Here is a 14,543-nt window from a genome sequence, read left to right as displayed (position 1 = left end):
GTTGCTTTCTTTCTCTCTCTCTCTGTTTGTGTCTCCCTGTAATTTGCAGTCTATAAGCTAAAAAAGTATCATTCAATTTATTTTTTCTAAATCTTTTGTTTCAAACTTAGTTTTTTCATTTTTTCAAATACTTTTATATGAGATCTTGCAACCCAACATCCCAAAAATCTCATATCACCACATGTTTGAGGTCCAAGGCAATCAAAGACACCTGTAGGATTTTCTTACTGCTACCTCGGATCGGAAGGGCTTAGGACTGGGTTTTCCCTACACCTTTCTTGAACCAATGAAAAAATAAGGTGAACAGGAGATTTATCTGTTTTTTGCTTTAAGCTTGGGGATCCATTTTCTCTCTGAAAGGAATTATATTGCAATGCACAGTTAACTGGTGATTTCATTCAGACATGCCGGATAGAAGCAGGTTCTCATATTCAAAACCCAAACTCTCAAGGGTCATGACTTGCAGGAAATGGGGAAAAACAGAAAAAGGACATGATCAAAAGCTTTAAACCCATTGATTTATTTGAACACCATTCAGACATTTACATCTTTATTAAATATCCTAATGAGATAAAAAGTCCATGTTACTGTAATTAAACTATTTGCAGATAGTGAAACCAGAGAGAGAGAGAAAGATACAAGGTTATGATGGATAGAATTTCAGCAGAGGCATGGACATGGTTCTCCTGTACACCCAAGTTACATTTCAAAATACTGAAATCCATCAGCCTAACCACAAGTGACGGATATTGTGCCACTCAGGTACTTGATCCCTTCGAAAATAGGATGACAAGTAGAGGATAATAAGGCCCAAAAGCAGCAACTCTAGAAGCAGCATAACCACATTCAACAGAGGAACCTGCATAGGTATCTAGAAATCAGTGGACGAATTTAGCCTCATTTAAAATTTGTTATATCAAATTCTTGTGAGTATATGCCAGCAGCTGAATTGCAATTATTATAATGGACTTCACAGGAACTCTTCTTACAAAACAGACCTTGAAGCTCTGACTTAGTACCTTTCGCTTGATAGATAGATTGTTTTCTGCATGGTCCAGAGCATCCACTAACATACCAACTATTGACAATCTGGTTGCAGTATCCCACTTGTCTGCAGTCCAATTAACAAAGTTCAATCCATGTTTGACAACAAAGAAAGCAGAGTATCAACAACTTCGTAACTGTTACCAGGGATGTCATAAATGTTAAGTGGTGAAACTCCAAGGACTTCGCCAAGTTGCATGCGGACAACAACACGCTCAGAGATGTCCAGTAGGTCACCATGTGTGACAACCAGAACTGGCTTGTCATCTGGAATCATGATAAACAAAGTTGACCATTTATAGCAGTTGGCCTTCTATCATATAATATGACTCCAGTCATGAACAAAGAGAAAAGATAAGCCAATTTCATTTCCCATTTGCACACTTAATATGTTATAACATGTCCACAAAGTGATTGCTCTTTGCCATCCGAAGCCAAAATAGACATTCAGGGTATATGAGGAACAGGGAGTAGTGGGAAAATTTTGGGCAGCTATGAAACATGGGTCTACCACTCTACCCATCTGGTCGAATTCAAGAAAAAACAGACATGTAAACCAATAAGCCCGTTCAAACAGCATGACTCTACTTGCTTCATGAAGTATAAAGTTATAAACAACTTCAAATCACATTCAGTTAAATGATGAGAAAAATGTTGTTCATTATTCTGTTCAAGTAATCTTTGCTAATATGTTTTTCTACTTTACCCATGAACAAGCACGAGGCCTGAAATTTAGAAGAGCACGTCAGAACTTTTGCATGGTATGGAGGCAAATACATGAGCATATATACCGGTTTTAGGCTAATTTTCCCAACTGAAAGAAAATATAAACTACCAGCCTAACTTCTTTACTCCTGCACATTGCTTATGATCATTGAATCTGGTGCATTCGAGGGGTTTTGGCGTATACTTTCAGGTTGAATGAGATACATTGGCTATATTTGATGGAAACAGATTATCGGACCTCAAATTTGCTGCAAACTCAGGAAGTAAATGAGTACCATGGGAACATTTTAAACCATAAGCCGGAACATGACATGAACACATTTACCTGGCAAATTAGAGTATGGGTTTCACGAGTACAAATCAAACGGGAAACAGCATAAACACCTGAAACCTATGTAAGAAGGACATGACCAAAAGGAAGATGCATAGTAAGGCAACGGCATTGCCTACAACAGTATAAGCATATGAAGTTATGAACGTTTAGAACAAGGTTGTCACTTGCATGTGCTTTTTGTAATGTTTTACATGGGGCACACATCACAATTTAGAATGCAGTATATACTCATCTAAAAGCAGCAACGAAGCAAAGAAACTTGTGTGAATATTTTTTGAATATGAAGCATTTAAATATGAAAATCACCGTAGAAATATTGCAACTTGCAATGGACATGTGCCTAAGATATTACTGAGGTGTGTGAAAAGAGTGTGCCTTGCACATCTGAAAATATCCACAATAATAGTACATTGCACATCTCATAGGTATCTCCCAATCTAAACATGACTGTTATAAAATATAATCACTTGAATAATGTTTCAGTCATCCAGCAGTGAAATATCAAAGGCAAACAGCTGCAACAGAGACATGAGAAAACAGAGAGATACCTTTAAACGAAAGGTATGGGCAATTGAAGTTCTTAGCAAGCTTATCAAAGTATTTATTATCACCATTTCTCATGGCTTCTATTACTGACAGCCCACTCACGACAAATATAACAAAATTGACTTCCTTCACCCTATTGAACAAGTGATCCAGTTGACGTCCTCTGCACAAAATGGCCTTACGTGTCTCTGCATCATCTGATTTTCTGTCGTGAGCATTTTTTTATTAACAGGGAGTCCTCAAAATGGATAACAAGATGAAAGATAAATATCAAACCTCAATACTGGTGCTCCATGCCGAACACCTGCTACCATCCATTCTTTAATGTTTTCTAAGTTCTCATTCATGTCCTGAGATAGACTTCGGGTGTCGTAGACACAAAATGAAGGAGAATTAAGTGGGAAATCATACTCCTGGAGAAAAAGTGTACCATGCCCAGCTGAATTGTCTGAAAGATTGTCCACGGCACTGTCAGTGTCAGTTCATTATACGAAGATTATCAATGCTACCATCTTGATTGGTATACATCATAATAGGACAAATCTTAGATGCAAAATTAGCACTAACAGCTAAATTTTGGTCCATAAAATATTTCATCTCCATATATAGCTTGACCAGATTGCAGAATTAAAAAGTTGATGAAGCAAAGAACAACGTCAGGGAGTAAATAAATTGCAATGAGACAAATGCAACCAGAAAGAACATCTTTGCGCCAGCAAGCTTGTTATCCCACAGAGACCTCACAAAAGATGCAGGAATATGATTTTAATCTGACAAATATTGCAGAGTTCGGGACTAGTTTATTTATGTTATTCCACAGAAACGTTGTCCCAACAAATTTACAATAGGTGGATTGAGGGAGAAATCAGAAAACATACTAAGAACGTTACATTGACTACAAACGAATGCAGAAAGATGATAAAAGTACAGAAAGCATCATAATTCCTTCAACCTACCAAAAACATATAAAAAAAAAACAAGAATACGTACAATCATTTTTTGACCAACAACTTTGGAACCGTCAATTGACTATTTTCAAGACAAACAAAAGAGGGATATGTCCCTTCATCGTTGCCATTGGTTCTGAACCAGCAGGCCCAGCTATCAAAATTTAACAGAAAACCTATTTTAACATTCCATGGCCAATAAAAACAAGACATACCAAATAACATTGTGACGAATTATGAAAACACTAATTCAAAAGAATATTCCATCAAAGCACCAACTTACAAGAAACAGCAGCCCTCCCTGTCGAACCGTTCTCCCTTTCAAACATCCTCAGAATGCTATTCACAAGTCTGCTCTTCCCTGATCCCCTGGGACCAACTAACAAGAGTGTTGTGATTTGTGGAATCTCATAATCGCACCAGTCAACGCCATCCCTCTCAATTACGTAACAACCAGGCTTATATCTAAACATGTATTACAGATAAAAGAAAGATACAGACGTGAATGTATTTCCATAAGTATTGGCACATAATAAATGTAATGATTGTAAAATCAGGCACACCAACAACGAGATTGACACAATTACCTCAATATATCACTCTTCAAACCTCTATATGCATCACGATTCCTCTTGGAAAGTTGGTAATTATTCATCAAGGACTGGTAGACTTTCATTTTCTTCTTATCAGTACCAAAGTTCATAGGGGTCACCCCTACTGAAAGCTTAGAGCTATCAAAAGCCACCGTATTAACATCCACTTCCGCCACAAAACTTTCATATTTGCTATCAGTACCTTCTTCTTCTTCTTCTTCTTCTTCTTCTTCTTCTTCTTCTTCTTCTTCCCCCTCCTCCTCCTCCTCCTCTTCATCTTCCACTGCCTCATCATCATCATCATCATCAGCGTCAGCATCAGCATCATTTATATCGTCGTCGTCACCATCTTCTTCCCCTTCCAATTGGCGAACATGATTGTACTTTTCTTCTTCTTTTTCCTCCCCCACTACTACACTATTTATCTCCTCTGCCTTCATAATTTCCTCCTGCTCTTCTTCTAATTCCTCCTTTTCTCCCACTTCTTCCTTTCTTTGAGTCTCACCAACATCATTAACGAAATCACTACTGAGACCATGACTTTCTCCAGCACGGTACTCATCGACCGGCTTCTCTGCACCGAGAGAACCATCGTCTTTCATGAGGAGGGGCCAACAAGAGGTTCCTGTGCGGTGGTCGTCGGGAAAGTCGACAACGGTGAAGCTATCATCCATATGTTCTGCGACGTCCTCCTCCTCCCCAACAAAACCTGGCAGGTGAAGCAAAAAAGAGTTTTGCGAATTAGAACCACACAAGAACAGAGAAGAAAAGAGCAGAGTGGAAGAACAAAAAGGGAGCCGCAGGTGAGCTACTAGTAAGTGTTGTACCAGGCCCACCGCCACCCATCGATGATGTAGTCTCACTCTTGGAATCCTCAAACAGAGGTGAGCTTTCCGAAGGAAGAAGACGAAAAGAACAGCTTCGAATTCCTTCCTGCTTCACAAATGTCTCTCCCCTGTTTAAGTATACAGAGAGAGAGAGTCAACTACTTTGGCAAAAATAAGCAAAATTTCGAACACGAACGATGCAAAACGCCTTTTTTGCAATCCAGACTCAGGTTTCACTCCAAATAGCTGCCAATAAATTTATTTCAAGAAGACCGTCCTTTTCTTAGCGTGCTGCCGATCTTTCCCCCGAACTTCATAATTAAATAAATCTTTCATTGGTAGGTGGCAACACCATTAATTTGATTTGTAGTTTCACCCGGAAAAGCTTTTGATGGTGTTATTGAGAGAGAGGAGTGTGTATTAAGGTAATTGTAGAGTATGAGCCTAATGAAGATGGAAACAGCAAGCATCTGGCGATTAGCAGTTTAGGAAGTTTACCAAGTAGACATGGGACCTGATGCCTATCATTTTAAATCTTTAGATTTCCTGAATTGAAAGAAGCCACGATGTCCAATGCTTTAACTTAAGTACAAAGTCGGCTGAATTGTTATCTCGCTCAATCTTCAACATGGAAGTTCTTTATACCGAATAACCTTTCTCACAAGTTAAAAGACTGGGCGTCCAAATTTGACTGAATTGTTATTTCATTCACAACTTAGTTGAATGTTCTCAAAGGGTTTGTTGGCACATCGGCTGAGGCTAATAATTGGTAGACAGCAGATCACTGGTTCAAATGGCATTAGCATTAGCCCTTTTTATATCAATAAATAGAATCAATGAACTAGTTGAAGCTCGCTTGAGACCCCCCATTAGGCGCTAATGCAATCTTGAACTTTAGGGTAAAAAGAAAAAGGAGCTTCGGCTCTCACTTGAATGGTGTGATACTCCTTCTGTACACTCAAAACACTTTATATTTTAGTGCTGACAAAGGACCGCAATGTTCAACCTCAAGCTATAATAAAGTTCGAACACATACTAACTATCTTCTTATAAAGCAACACTCTCAATTATGTTTATCAAATCGGAGTTTAAAATAATAAGTGAGCCAACTCCCAAGAGTCTCAGACCAGTTTCTTTATAAATGGGTCCTATTGTACCTTTCGGCGGCGACAAATAAGATCCATTGCCGCTTCTTTAAGCGGTCACTTAGTACCCCTTAACCAAAAATTTCTAGCTATTCCATCGGTTTAAAATCATTTCGGAGAAACCCCAATAACTGGTTGACCCTGTCAAATGCTATTGGGTCCTAACAAGGTTCTGTGGACAACCCTGTCAAGCTGCTCCATGATCAAATTCCATAAAAATTTATTCGACGGTTGACTAAAATAGAGGCTTCATGTGACAAAAAAAATGGGTTTCTTATTGCTGAAGGAAAAGAAGGTCAAATCGAGGAAAAGACAAAAATCTTCCACAGTAAGCGATTGTAATGCAACTGAAATGTATGTAGATCTTATCTAAGCCCTTAGAACCTTCCGCTTTCTAAAAAATAATTAAAAGCAAAGTTGTCCGCCCGGTTGTTTATTTCAAGCTACGGACTCTTTTCTCTTTCTACTTTACCCAATGGAAAAGCAGGAAATGTTTTATTTTTCAGAAGACCACCTTTGGTCTAGCCTTTTGTATTCAGGTCTCACTTTTGTTACTAATTGCCAAATAAGGGCTTACATTTGCAGAGCTGGTTATGCGTCCCACCCAAATACATGGCAGGTGTTCGGTTGCCGTGAACTCAGCAAATTTTCATGAGCTAATTGTTGTAAGGCGTTATCTTCGTTAGTCAAGATAGGGATGTAAAACGAGTAAGCCGAGCTCTAGCTTGGCCAGGTTAAACTGTACTCGAGTCGAGTCACTGCTAGCTTGTCTCTAGTTTGATGAGGTGAGCTCGAGTTGAACCTGCAAAAACAAACTTAATCTCGAGCTCAACTCGTTTAAACGTCGTAGGCCTTTATATATATTTTATGTTGTCCAAGTGACTAATGTATGATGAAATCCGTTACCTTTTAATAAAATAAAATTAAAAATACACATTTCTATTTAAGCCATTTTATGTTTTTGAAAATGCAAAAATAATTACTAGTGTTCAACGAGTTGAATCGAGTAGAATTCATCCAACTTGATCTCGACTCATTTACAAATTTAAGTTATCAGTTTAGCTCGAACTCGACTTATTTAACATTAACCGAGCGAGCGAGAGTTCAAGTTCGAGTCAAGATGGTATCGATCAATGTTGCTAAAATGAGATTATGAAGAAATATGGGAAGTTAGAATCGAAGAAAAATGCTAAAAAAGTCATTTTGTATAAAACATAAATATAATAAACTTCTAAGTATATTAAAAATATTTAGTACTTGGTATGCGGTGCTCTCGAACCAGCTGGCCGATATTTCGGGTTGATTCTGATAACAGTTGCTATTGGCTGATTTAAATAAGTCTAGCTGATACTGATACTGGGTCTGAAAATGAAGGCAACGATCTAAGGTTTTACAACTTTAAGGGGCAATTATTTTAAATTTGGATAGAGGTCTTGATCACGACCTTGTTCATTTTAGTAGGGAAAAAGTCACAAGGTTCATTTTAAAGTTTCAGCTTTAAAATTTTAAAATATATCTAATGAAAATAAAAAATCAATTGTCAGCTTCAGTTTTTACAACTGTGTCAATAATTGGCAATTCAACCGCCAATTGAGTTAAAAAAAAAAAAAACTACAGGTATTTACTGACGCGTGAAAAACACACTTTTCTTAGTGACGTTTCTTCCCGTCGTTAAAAACTTTGTTTTTTTTCTGTACTGGTAAGTGGTCGTCAATCCAATCTAGATTGGATCAGGATTTTTGATAGAAAAGTTGCCCGTTAGGAATGGCACCAATTTGTATTATAAATTTGACAGTCGATTTTATAAGATTATTGATTATTTTGGTGTAGATGGATCTAACACAGCCCGGTAACATGTCAATCTATGCAACGTGTAGGGGCAAATGAAAGCATGGTGAAGTATATATATATATATATATAGAAAAGTTGCCGGTTAGGAATGGCACCAATTTGTAATATAAATTTGACAGTCGATTTTATAAGATTATTGATTATTTTGGTGTAGATGGATCTAACACAGCCCGGTAACATGTCAATCTATGCAACGTGTAGGGGCAAATGAAAGCATGGTGAAGTATAATTGTTTACAAAAAATACAACTAGCAGTTAACAACTAACAAACCATGAATTTTGTCAATAATTCATATATATATATATGAATATATATATATATATATATATATATATATATATATATATATATATATATATATATACACACACACTAACAAACCATGAATTTTGTCAATAATTCAACAAAAAAGAAAACAAAAAACACTTTATTTGTTGACGATACTCATACCACGCCTACATTCAAGCTGTGACGAGTGAGGTGTGCAACGTCCGTGTCACCTAGATGCCAATTCTACTTCTAAATTAAGAAAAGAGAAAAAAGATATTGGATAACACAGGGTCGAACCCAGAGGATATGTGTACAAAATAAAAAAGGAGGTGATGGAGAGAACTGCTAAGGGGGTAAAGCTGAAACTTGAGTGAATTTTGATAACTGCATCCAACATCGACTGCAGAACCGGATTTGCATTAATCAGGCTACAGATCCAGGTTTTGGCGACCATTTATTTTAGAGTTCCAAATTTTTTTTTTTGGAATTTTGGTAGTCGAGAACTCGACCAGATCTGATTCCAGTGTGATATCGCCCCAAAGGGCATAGCATTGAGCATGTAAGTGCATTGTAATTCTCATGGGTACTACCCTACTAAACTAGTAGCAAAAGCATCACTCTCATGGGTATACCATAGGTTCACTCAGGTCCTAAAGTAACCTTGATCCCCCAAGTGGATAGAAGAGAGGATGGCTTTGGCGCTTCTTCCGACAGATTCTACTTACCTGAAGACCTAATTACATCAATAGACTAATCTTTGTCACTACTCATCCATCCATATTTGCCATTTGGCACGGCAGAAAGCAGAACAAGTCACTGCGGGTGAGCCTGTTAGGATGAAACACTCACTAGGAAGCAACCTGTGTTCTAACACATTTGAAAAACAATGAAGGCATGCACGCCAGGATGCTTGTTGCATCCATATTGGTATTTCACATTAAAGTTCACACACCGGGTGACGCTGTTCTGTTTCCGTTGTCGTAGCCCGTAGGCTCTGTTGGTTGCCACTGTTAACCACAGGTGAAGATGCAAACGTATTTGATGTAGGATGGAATTCTTTCTGGTCATGGACGCAGAGGGAAAACCCTGCAGATCCTCCCCATCCCCAGAAGGTAAAATTTTGTGGCTGTCGGGTCGACTTTGTCGTACTTGTATTTTCTAATGCTGTCGGTCTTGTTTTTCCTAGTGACAAGTCTGACAAAGATGATAGTTCTTGATGGGCAGCTGTTTGGCATTTCATGTTATCTGCTTCCATATTCAGTTGAATTGATTCAAGATATGGCAGATCACAGTGAATCTTGATGCAGAAATGGACTTAATTCTGCATTGCCATGGCGGATGTAAGGATAGACAGTTGCAGTGGCATTGCTCTTAAAGAATGAGATCACGTGCAAATGCAGATTAGCAAGTTTTTGCTCGATTGCCATAGCTAATCAGTTGTGATCCGTTTATTTCCGATAGCTCAGATGATGTAAATTCTTGAAAAACTTCCTTCTGCTGTTTTGATATAGTGTAGCTTCTACCATGGTTTTTGGGGAAGCTGTACGTGTTTCCAGGCTTGTTTGAATGTTTAGTAAGGGCTGACCTGTGCTATAACATTCTTTGGCTGTACATCTTTCTTTCTGCATATAAGGTTCTCTTGGAATAAAAGATGGAAGGCTTTATCCCAGCAGATTTTAATTGGAAACTAAAGAAAAAATTTAGATTTACATCATCGGTTAGTGATATGTTCAGGAAAACAAATCTCTCATGAGAAACTGTAATCCGACAAATAACTGGACTTTGAATAATTTGCACCGATCTGAGTTTGTGCCAGAATACACAGGGAATCTACTACTGTTACAAGGGAAAAGGATGAGAAAGGAAAAGGAAAAACAAGATGTTTCACCTCCTACCACCTTCCATGTCAAGGCTTGGGTTACTATCATGCATGTAATATTGTTCTATTTCCTCTTGCCTTGCAGAATCAGTCTGAAAATCTCTTAATTGTAAACTGACTTGATCAGTGTTCGATTGTCCTTGGGTGCTGCGTTCTTCCAACATACGGAAATAAGCATATGGTCCCCAACCTGCAATATGAAAATAAAGCTCTTCATATGTTGCATTTACAAGCGAAGGAGGGATGCATGTTAATCAAAACAACCCTCTGGAAGATGTTTTCCTATCACCTGTATACATGTTTATTATAAATAGCTAGAAGATATTTTCTTATATGTCAGCGCTTTTTGTGTGGGTATCATGGTATGGAGAGAGAGCAACGGTAAATCATCATACAGTGCTTTGGAAAAAAAAAATGGAGTTAAAGGTAAAAAGAATGCCACAAGAAGAGCACAGCTAAGACATACCCTCTGAATGATATGGAGCTGGGAAGAACTGCAGATAACAAAATGTAGCCACTGTCAAACCTGTGGAAGAGAGTGGATAACTTAGTAACAAACAGGAACAAACATTTACTTCTAACTCGAACTTTCAATTTATTGGCAAAGCCTATAGTACACAAACCGAGTAGGCCACCAGCGAACACATCCTGCCAATGATGCCAATAGTCATCTACTCGAGAAGTTCCAACAAGGGCTGCAAGAAGTAATGGCAGGAAGACAATGCAAAGCTTTGCTATATGACCTTTCTGATCGAAGGCTTTAAGTTTTCCAGATAGATATAACGAAAGGAATCCTAACCCAGAGAATGAACCTGCAAATATATTCAAATGTTCAGTTATGGTTAGCATCTTATTAGATGACCTACAACTAACCATCTCTACATGCATAGCAAGGTCATCAACATCTGGTGGAATGAAAAAAATATCACAAGGGCTTCCAGAAGCTGAAACTACAGGATTTAACTTGGAAAACATCTACCAAATGTTGCAGTAAGAAATACGTGTTTTTCTGTGCAGAACAAAGACAGTGCTTCCTCAAAAATTTATGCCGCTAGTAATAAGCATTAAATAGGATTTCTAACCTAAAACTCTAGATATATATTTCTATATTTTAGTTGATTGACATATATAAGAAAAGAGAGGAGCAGGAGATATCTGAGAGAAGGAAGGAAATACTACAGGAAGTATGGCCGCTAGGGAAGCTCTTATGCCCTTCTTTAATAACACTTTTGAGTCCATGACAAATGACACCGCCTGTGACCGGATCATACACCTGAAAGCATCATACTTCCACAATTATTTGGAGGTACAACATGTTATAGAAATCTATTTGTGAAATGAATAAGCTAGAATAATGCATAAAAAACAAATCGGAACAAAATCTGCAGATGGAAAGATGAAAACCCTACATCCTTCCCATCTGGGAAGCACCGCCAAAAAAAGTCAGGCCGAGGTCGACCAACAGCATCTTTTATAGCATCAGTAATAACTGCTGTTATCAGTACAGAGTACAGAATTCCTGTATAACCATGCAAGACGCTATTGTTAAGGCCAGTCTTTTTGAGCAAACTGGATGTTATGAAAATCATTTGTCTTTCTTATGCAAGAATAAAGAAAGTGACAAAAGACAATCACCTAGTCTGTTATGCCAGTGAAGTGAAAAAAATTACCTAGTATACCATGGTGAAGATCATACACATCTTTTCTGATTAGATAGATTACAAGGAAGACGATAAATGGTACCAAAACTCCAATTATCTGAAAAGAATAAATTAATGGAAAAGAAAAGATTGGATAAAATAAGTTAATATGGAGGATAAAATTTGCATGGAAAAGTCATCGTGCTTGCAAGTTGCAAGAAAGCATAACATACTGGAACAGCCCAAAATGGCACTGTATTGCCCTTCATTGGGTACTTCAAGTCTGTCATCATATCCTTTCCAACAAACCGGTGAAATGGGGATGCAACTACCGCCAATATAAGCTCCAGAACCATAAGAAGTACAAGTATCATCCAATCATGCTTATGCACCCTTGCCACTTTAATTCCATGGGATTTTATTGTGTGGCAACCCAGTTGAATTTCTGGCATGTTTACCTGTCATATGACAAAGCAAGGAAATCGATTACTGTCGATTGCTTTCAAGAAAAAAAAATGTTCAATCAGCTGGTCTCAGTTCTGAAACATTATACTTGTCTATGTTTATAAGAAGAAATTTATCATAGTTTAAGTTCAACTGCTAAGTGAAGTAAAATGATTAGCAAAAAGTTCGAATATGGAAGGTGCTCGTAGATAGCGGGAAACACAACCATGAAAGGGAAAAGGGGAAAAAAGAGGAGTATATGTTATGGAGACTATCTATAACTCTCTTTCTAATTGCCATTGCTTCTGTTCTCGAGGATTATATCTTATCTAAGTAGGATATAAATTTACTGCATATGGTTAAATTGCCACTGGCGCTCTGTTCTGTCATGAACGAGAAACTCTAAATGATAGAAAAAGAAAAATTAATCCCTCTTGCATCACTGGAACCAGCCTAATGGTTTTCCTTATCAGATCTTGGAAGACATGGGATTCTTTTTAATATCAATCTTTAAAGAAAGCTAATTTTAGATTTACACTTTGATGCGATAGAATAAACCTGAGAAGAAAGATTCTAACAGGCATTTAGAACGCAGGGAAGTGTCAGGTACAGAGCAGACTGAAATACTCCATACCACCAAATCTCCATAGTTCAAAATTTCAAATGAGGGCCATGAAACTCGATTAACTACTACTGCTAGAGTACATAAAAGTTCAACTCAAGTATTTCCGCAAACAAATGGGTCACAAGACTCACAACATAACGACCCAACACAGAAATTCATTGCCACAAGAAAAGATTGCTACAATTAAACCAAGAAGGCAACATGTACAACCAAAATTTACAGCATACCAATGTCAGAAAAGAAAGAAAGAACAAAGGGACAGAAGAAAAAGTATATAACCACCACTAACAAGTGTTTCAAATTCCTTCAGGATCAAACCCACGAAGCCCAAAAAAAAACCAACTAAAAGATCTTTATTTTCTTCACACATCTAAAGACAAATTAGATGAAAGAACCAAAAAAAAAAAGGGGGAAACGGAAGAGGCATCAAATTCTTACCTTGCAACAGAGTGAATCGGCAATTCAGAGAGGAAGAAAGCTAGAGAACCCCAATTCATAGAAGATCAAGATAAGGACCCTCTCACTCTCCTTCTCTGGACATATTGCAGGGAATGATGATCAAATGCCAATCATAAAAGAAAGAGGAGGCGGATTGGTCGCCGGCCGTAGCTTTCTTCGCAAAAGGCAGACGACTGACTTCGACTGAATGCCAAACAAAACAAACATACGGGCCCTCGAAACAACCAAATCACTACCAGGGCCGCCTGTCTTTAGTGCAATTTCCTTTCCACGCCATCTCATTCTTTCAGTAACTCATCTCAGATTCTCAGTGGGAACCGGTGTTATTGAAGACGGAATTTGGATAAAATCGGCCAGAGCGGTTGAGCTGAATCTGTTGTTGTTTCGGCTATAAAGTACTATGATCTGATACTTTTCAAAAGATAAAAAAGGAAGAAATATCACAAAAAAATAGTTTATAAATAAAAAATAAATTGGTTACTATTCCATCGACTGCAGGATTAAATCAACTTGGCATTGATTTAATCTGAATTGGCGCGGCCTGGTGGTTTTTTCCCAATACTGTAGAAGACCACCTGGCTGACTCTCGAGTCAAATTTGACTGCAGACATGAATACAAAATTTGCCTACAGGTTGAAATAATCGCTTTCCGTTGGACGAGAGCTATTTTTCAAACGTCAATGTTTCTCACTTTAAATTTATTGAAAAATTGAAGCAAAGTTTGAACATAGTGGGACTAGAACCACGCATATGAAGTGCCGTTAAAAAAATGGATATTAACGATAAAAAAGGTGAAAATATGTTTTTTTAACGTGAAGATTGTTTTGGCATCTGAGTTCAAGTTGTCGTTGTTTAAATTTTAAGCTCCAACTAAATTATTTAACGTCATCTTTATCGTCACTACAATGTCATTTTTAGCATTTTATCTAGTTATTTTTGCATCTGTCTCATTTATTTTAGTTTCACATAATTTTTGGTATTTTTTCATAGAAAAATATGAATAATTTTCAAGCAAAACAACTTCGCTCAAATCAACCGGAGGAAAATTTCACCGCATTTATAGCTTTATAGCCTTTTGCATGGAGAGAGAGCAATGAGACTTCTATTCAACGCAATCTCCTTCAAAAGGCGGAAAGAAAGAAGAATAATGTGCGGTTAATTATTTGTCTCCTGCTTTTATAACGCACGGTGCATTAACAAATGTCTTCAATT

The 14,543-nt window shown here is 37.6% G+C and overlaps 2 protein-coding genes across 3 annotated transcripts; both read right to left on the bottom strand.

Annotated features, from left to right (window-relative positions):
• Positions 1 to 493: 493 nt before the first annotated feature.
• LOC116248945 (uncharacterized) lies at positions 494 to 5,273 on the bottom strand. Of its 2 annotated transcripts, none has more exons than XM_031621990.2 (8): positions 5,003 to 5,273; positions 4,185 to 4,899; positions 3,881 to 4,062; positions 2,927 to 3,098; positions 2,653 to 2,855; positions 1,189 to 1,311; positions 1,020 to 1,111; positions 494 to 859 (listed from the first exon to the last, which is right to left on the bottom strand). In XM_031621990.2, exons 1-8 carry the CDS (start codon positions 5,034 to 5,036, stop codon positions 725 to 727), a joined length of 1,656 nt encoding a protein of 551 aa, XP_031477850.1. In that variant the 5' UTR covers positions 5,037 to 5,273; the 3' UTR covers positions 494 to 724. The 2 variants fall into 2 exon arrangements, with proteins under 2 accessions (XP_031477850.1, XP_031477851.1); XM_031621991.2 differs by having other exon boundaries at positions 5,018 to 5,270.
• Positions 5,274 to 9,929: 4,656 nt separating this feature from the next.
• On the bottom strand, positions 9,930 to 13,707 carry LOC116246682 (lipid phosphate phosphatase 2-like). The gene is made up of 8 exons (XM_031618502.2): positions 13,311 to 13,707; positions 12,037 to 12,261; positions 11,834 to 11,921; positions 11,573 to 11,682; positions 11,343 to 11,436; positions 10,787 to 10,975; positions 10,630 to 10,689; positions 9,930 to 10,353 (listed from the first exon to the last, which is right to left on the bottom strand). The coding sequence occupies exons 2-8, from the start codon at positions 12,253 to 12,255 to the stop codon at positions 10,169 to 10,171; spliced, it is 945 nt and encodes a 314-aa protein (XP_031474362.1). The 5' UTR covers positions 12,256 to 12,261; positions 13,311 to 13,707; the 3' UTR covers positions 9,930 to 10,168.
• Positions 13,708 to 14,543: the final 836 nt, after the last annotated feature.

This window comes from Nymphaea colorata, chromosome 2, assembly GCF_008831285.2.
Source record: "Nymphaea colorata isolate Beijing-Zhang1983 chromosome 2, ASM883128v2, whole genome shotgun sequence".
Classification (NCBI taxonomy): Eukaryota; Viridiplantae; Streptophyta; class Magnoliopsida; order Nymphaeales; family Nymphaeaceae; genus Nymphaea; species Nymphaea colorata.
This window is presented reverse-complemented; position numbering and strand designations above follow the sequence as displayed.

Coding starts and splice junctions, on each gene's coding strand:
- LOC116248945 (XM_031621990.2), bottom strand. CDS start 5,036: ATGGGTGGCGGTGGGCCTGGTACAACACTTACTA. Junction 2,856..2,926: donor CATGGAGCACCAGTATTGAG/GTTTGATATTTA, acceptor TGCTCACGACAG/AAAATCAGATGATGCAGAGA. Junction 1,112..1,188: donor TAACATTTATGACATCCCTG/GTAACAGTTACG, acceptor ATTGGACTGCAG/ACAAGTGGGATACTGCAACC.
- LOC116246682 (XM_031618502.2), bottom strand. CDS start 12,255: ATGCCAGAAATTCAACTGGGTTGCCACACAATAAAATCCCATGGAATT. Junction 11,922..12,036: donor TGCCATTTTGGGCTGTTCCA/GTATGTTATGCT, acceptor TATTCTTTTCAG/ATAATTGGAGTTTTGGTACC. Junction 11,683..11,833: donor TCTTCACCATGGTATACTAG/GTAATTTTTTTC, acceptor ATGGTTATACAG/GAATTCTGTACTCTGTACTG.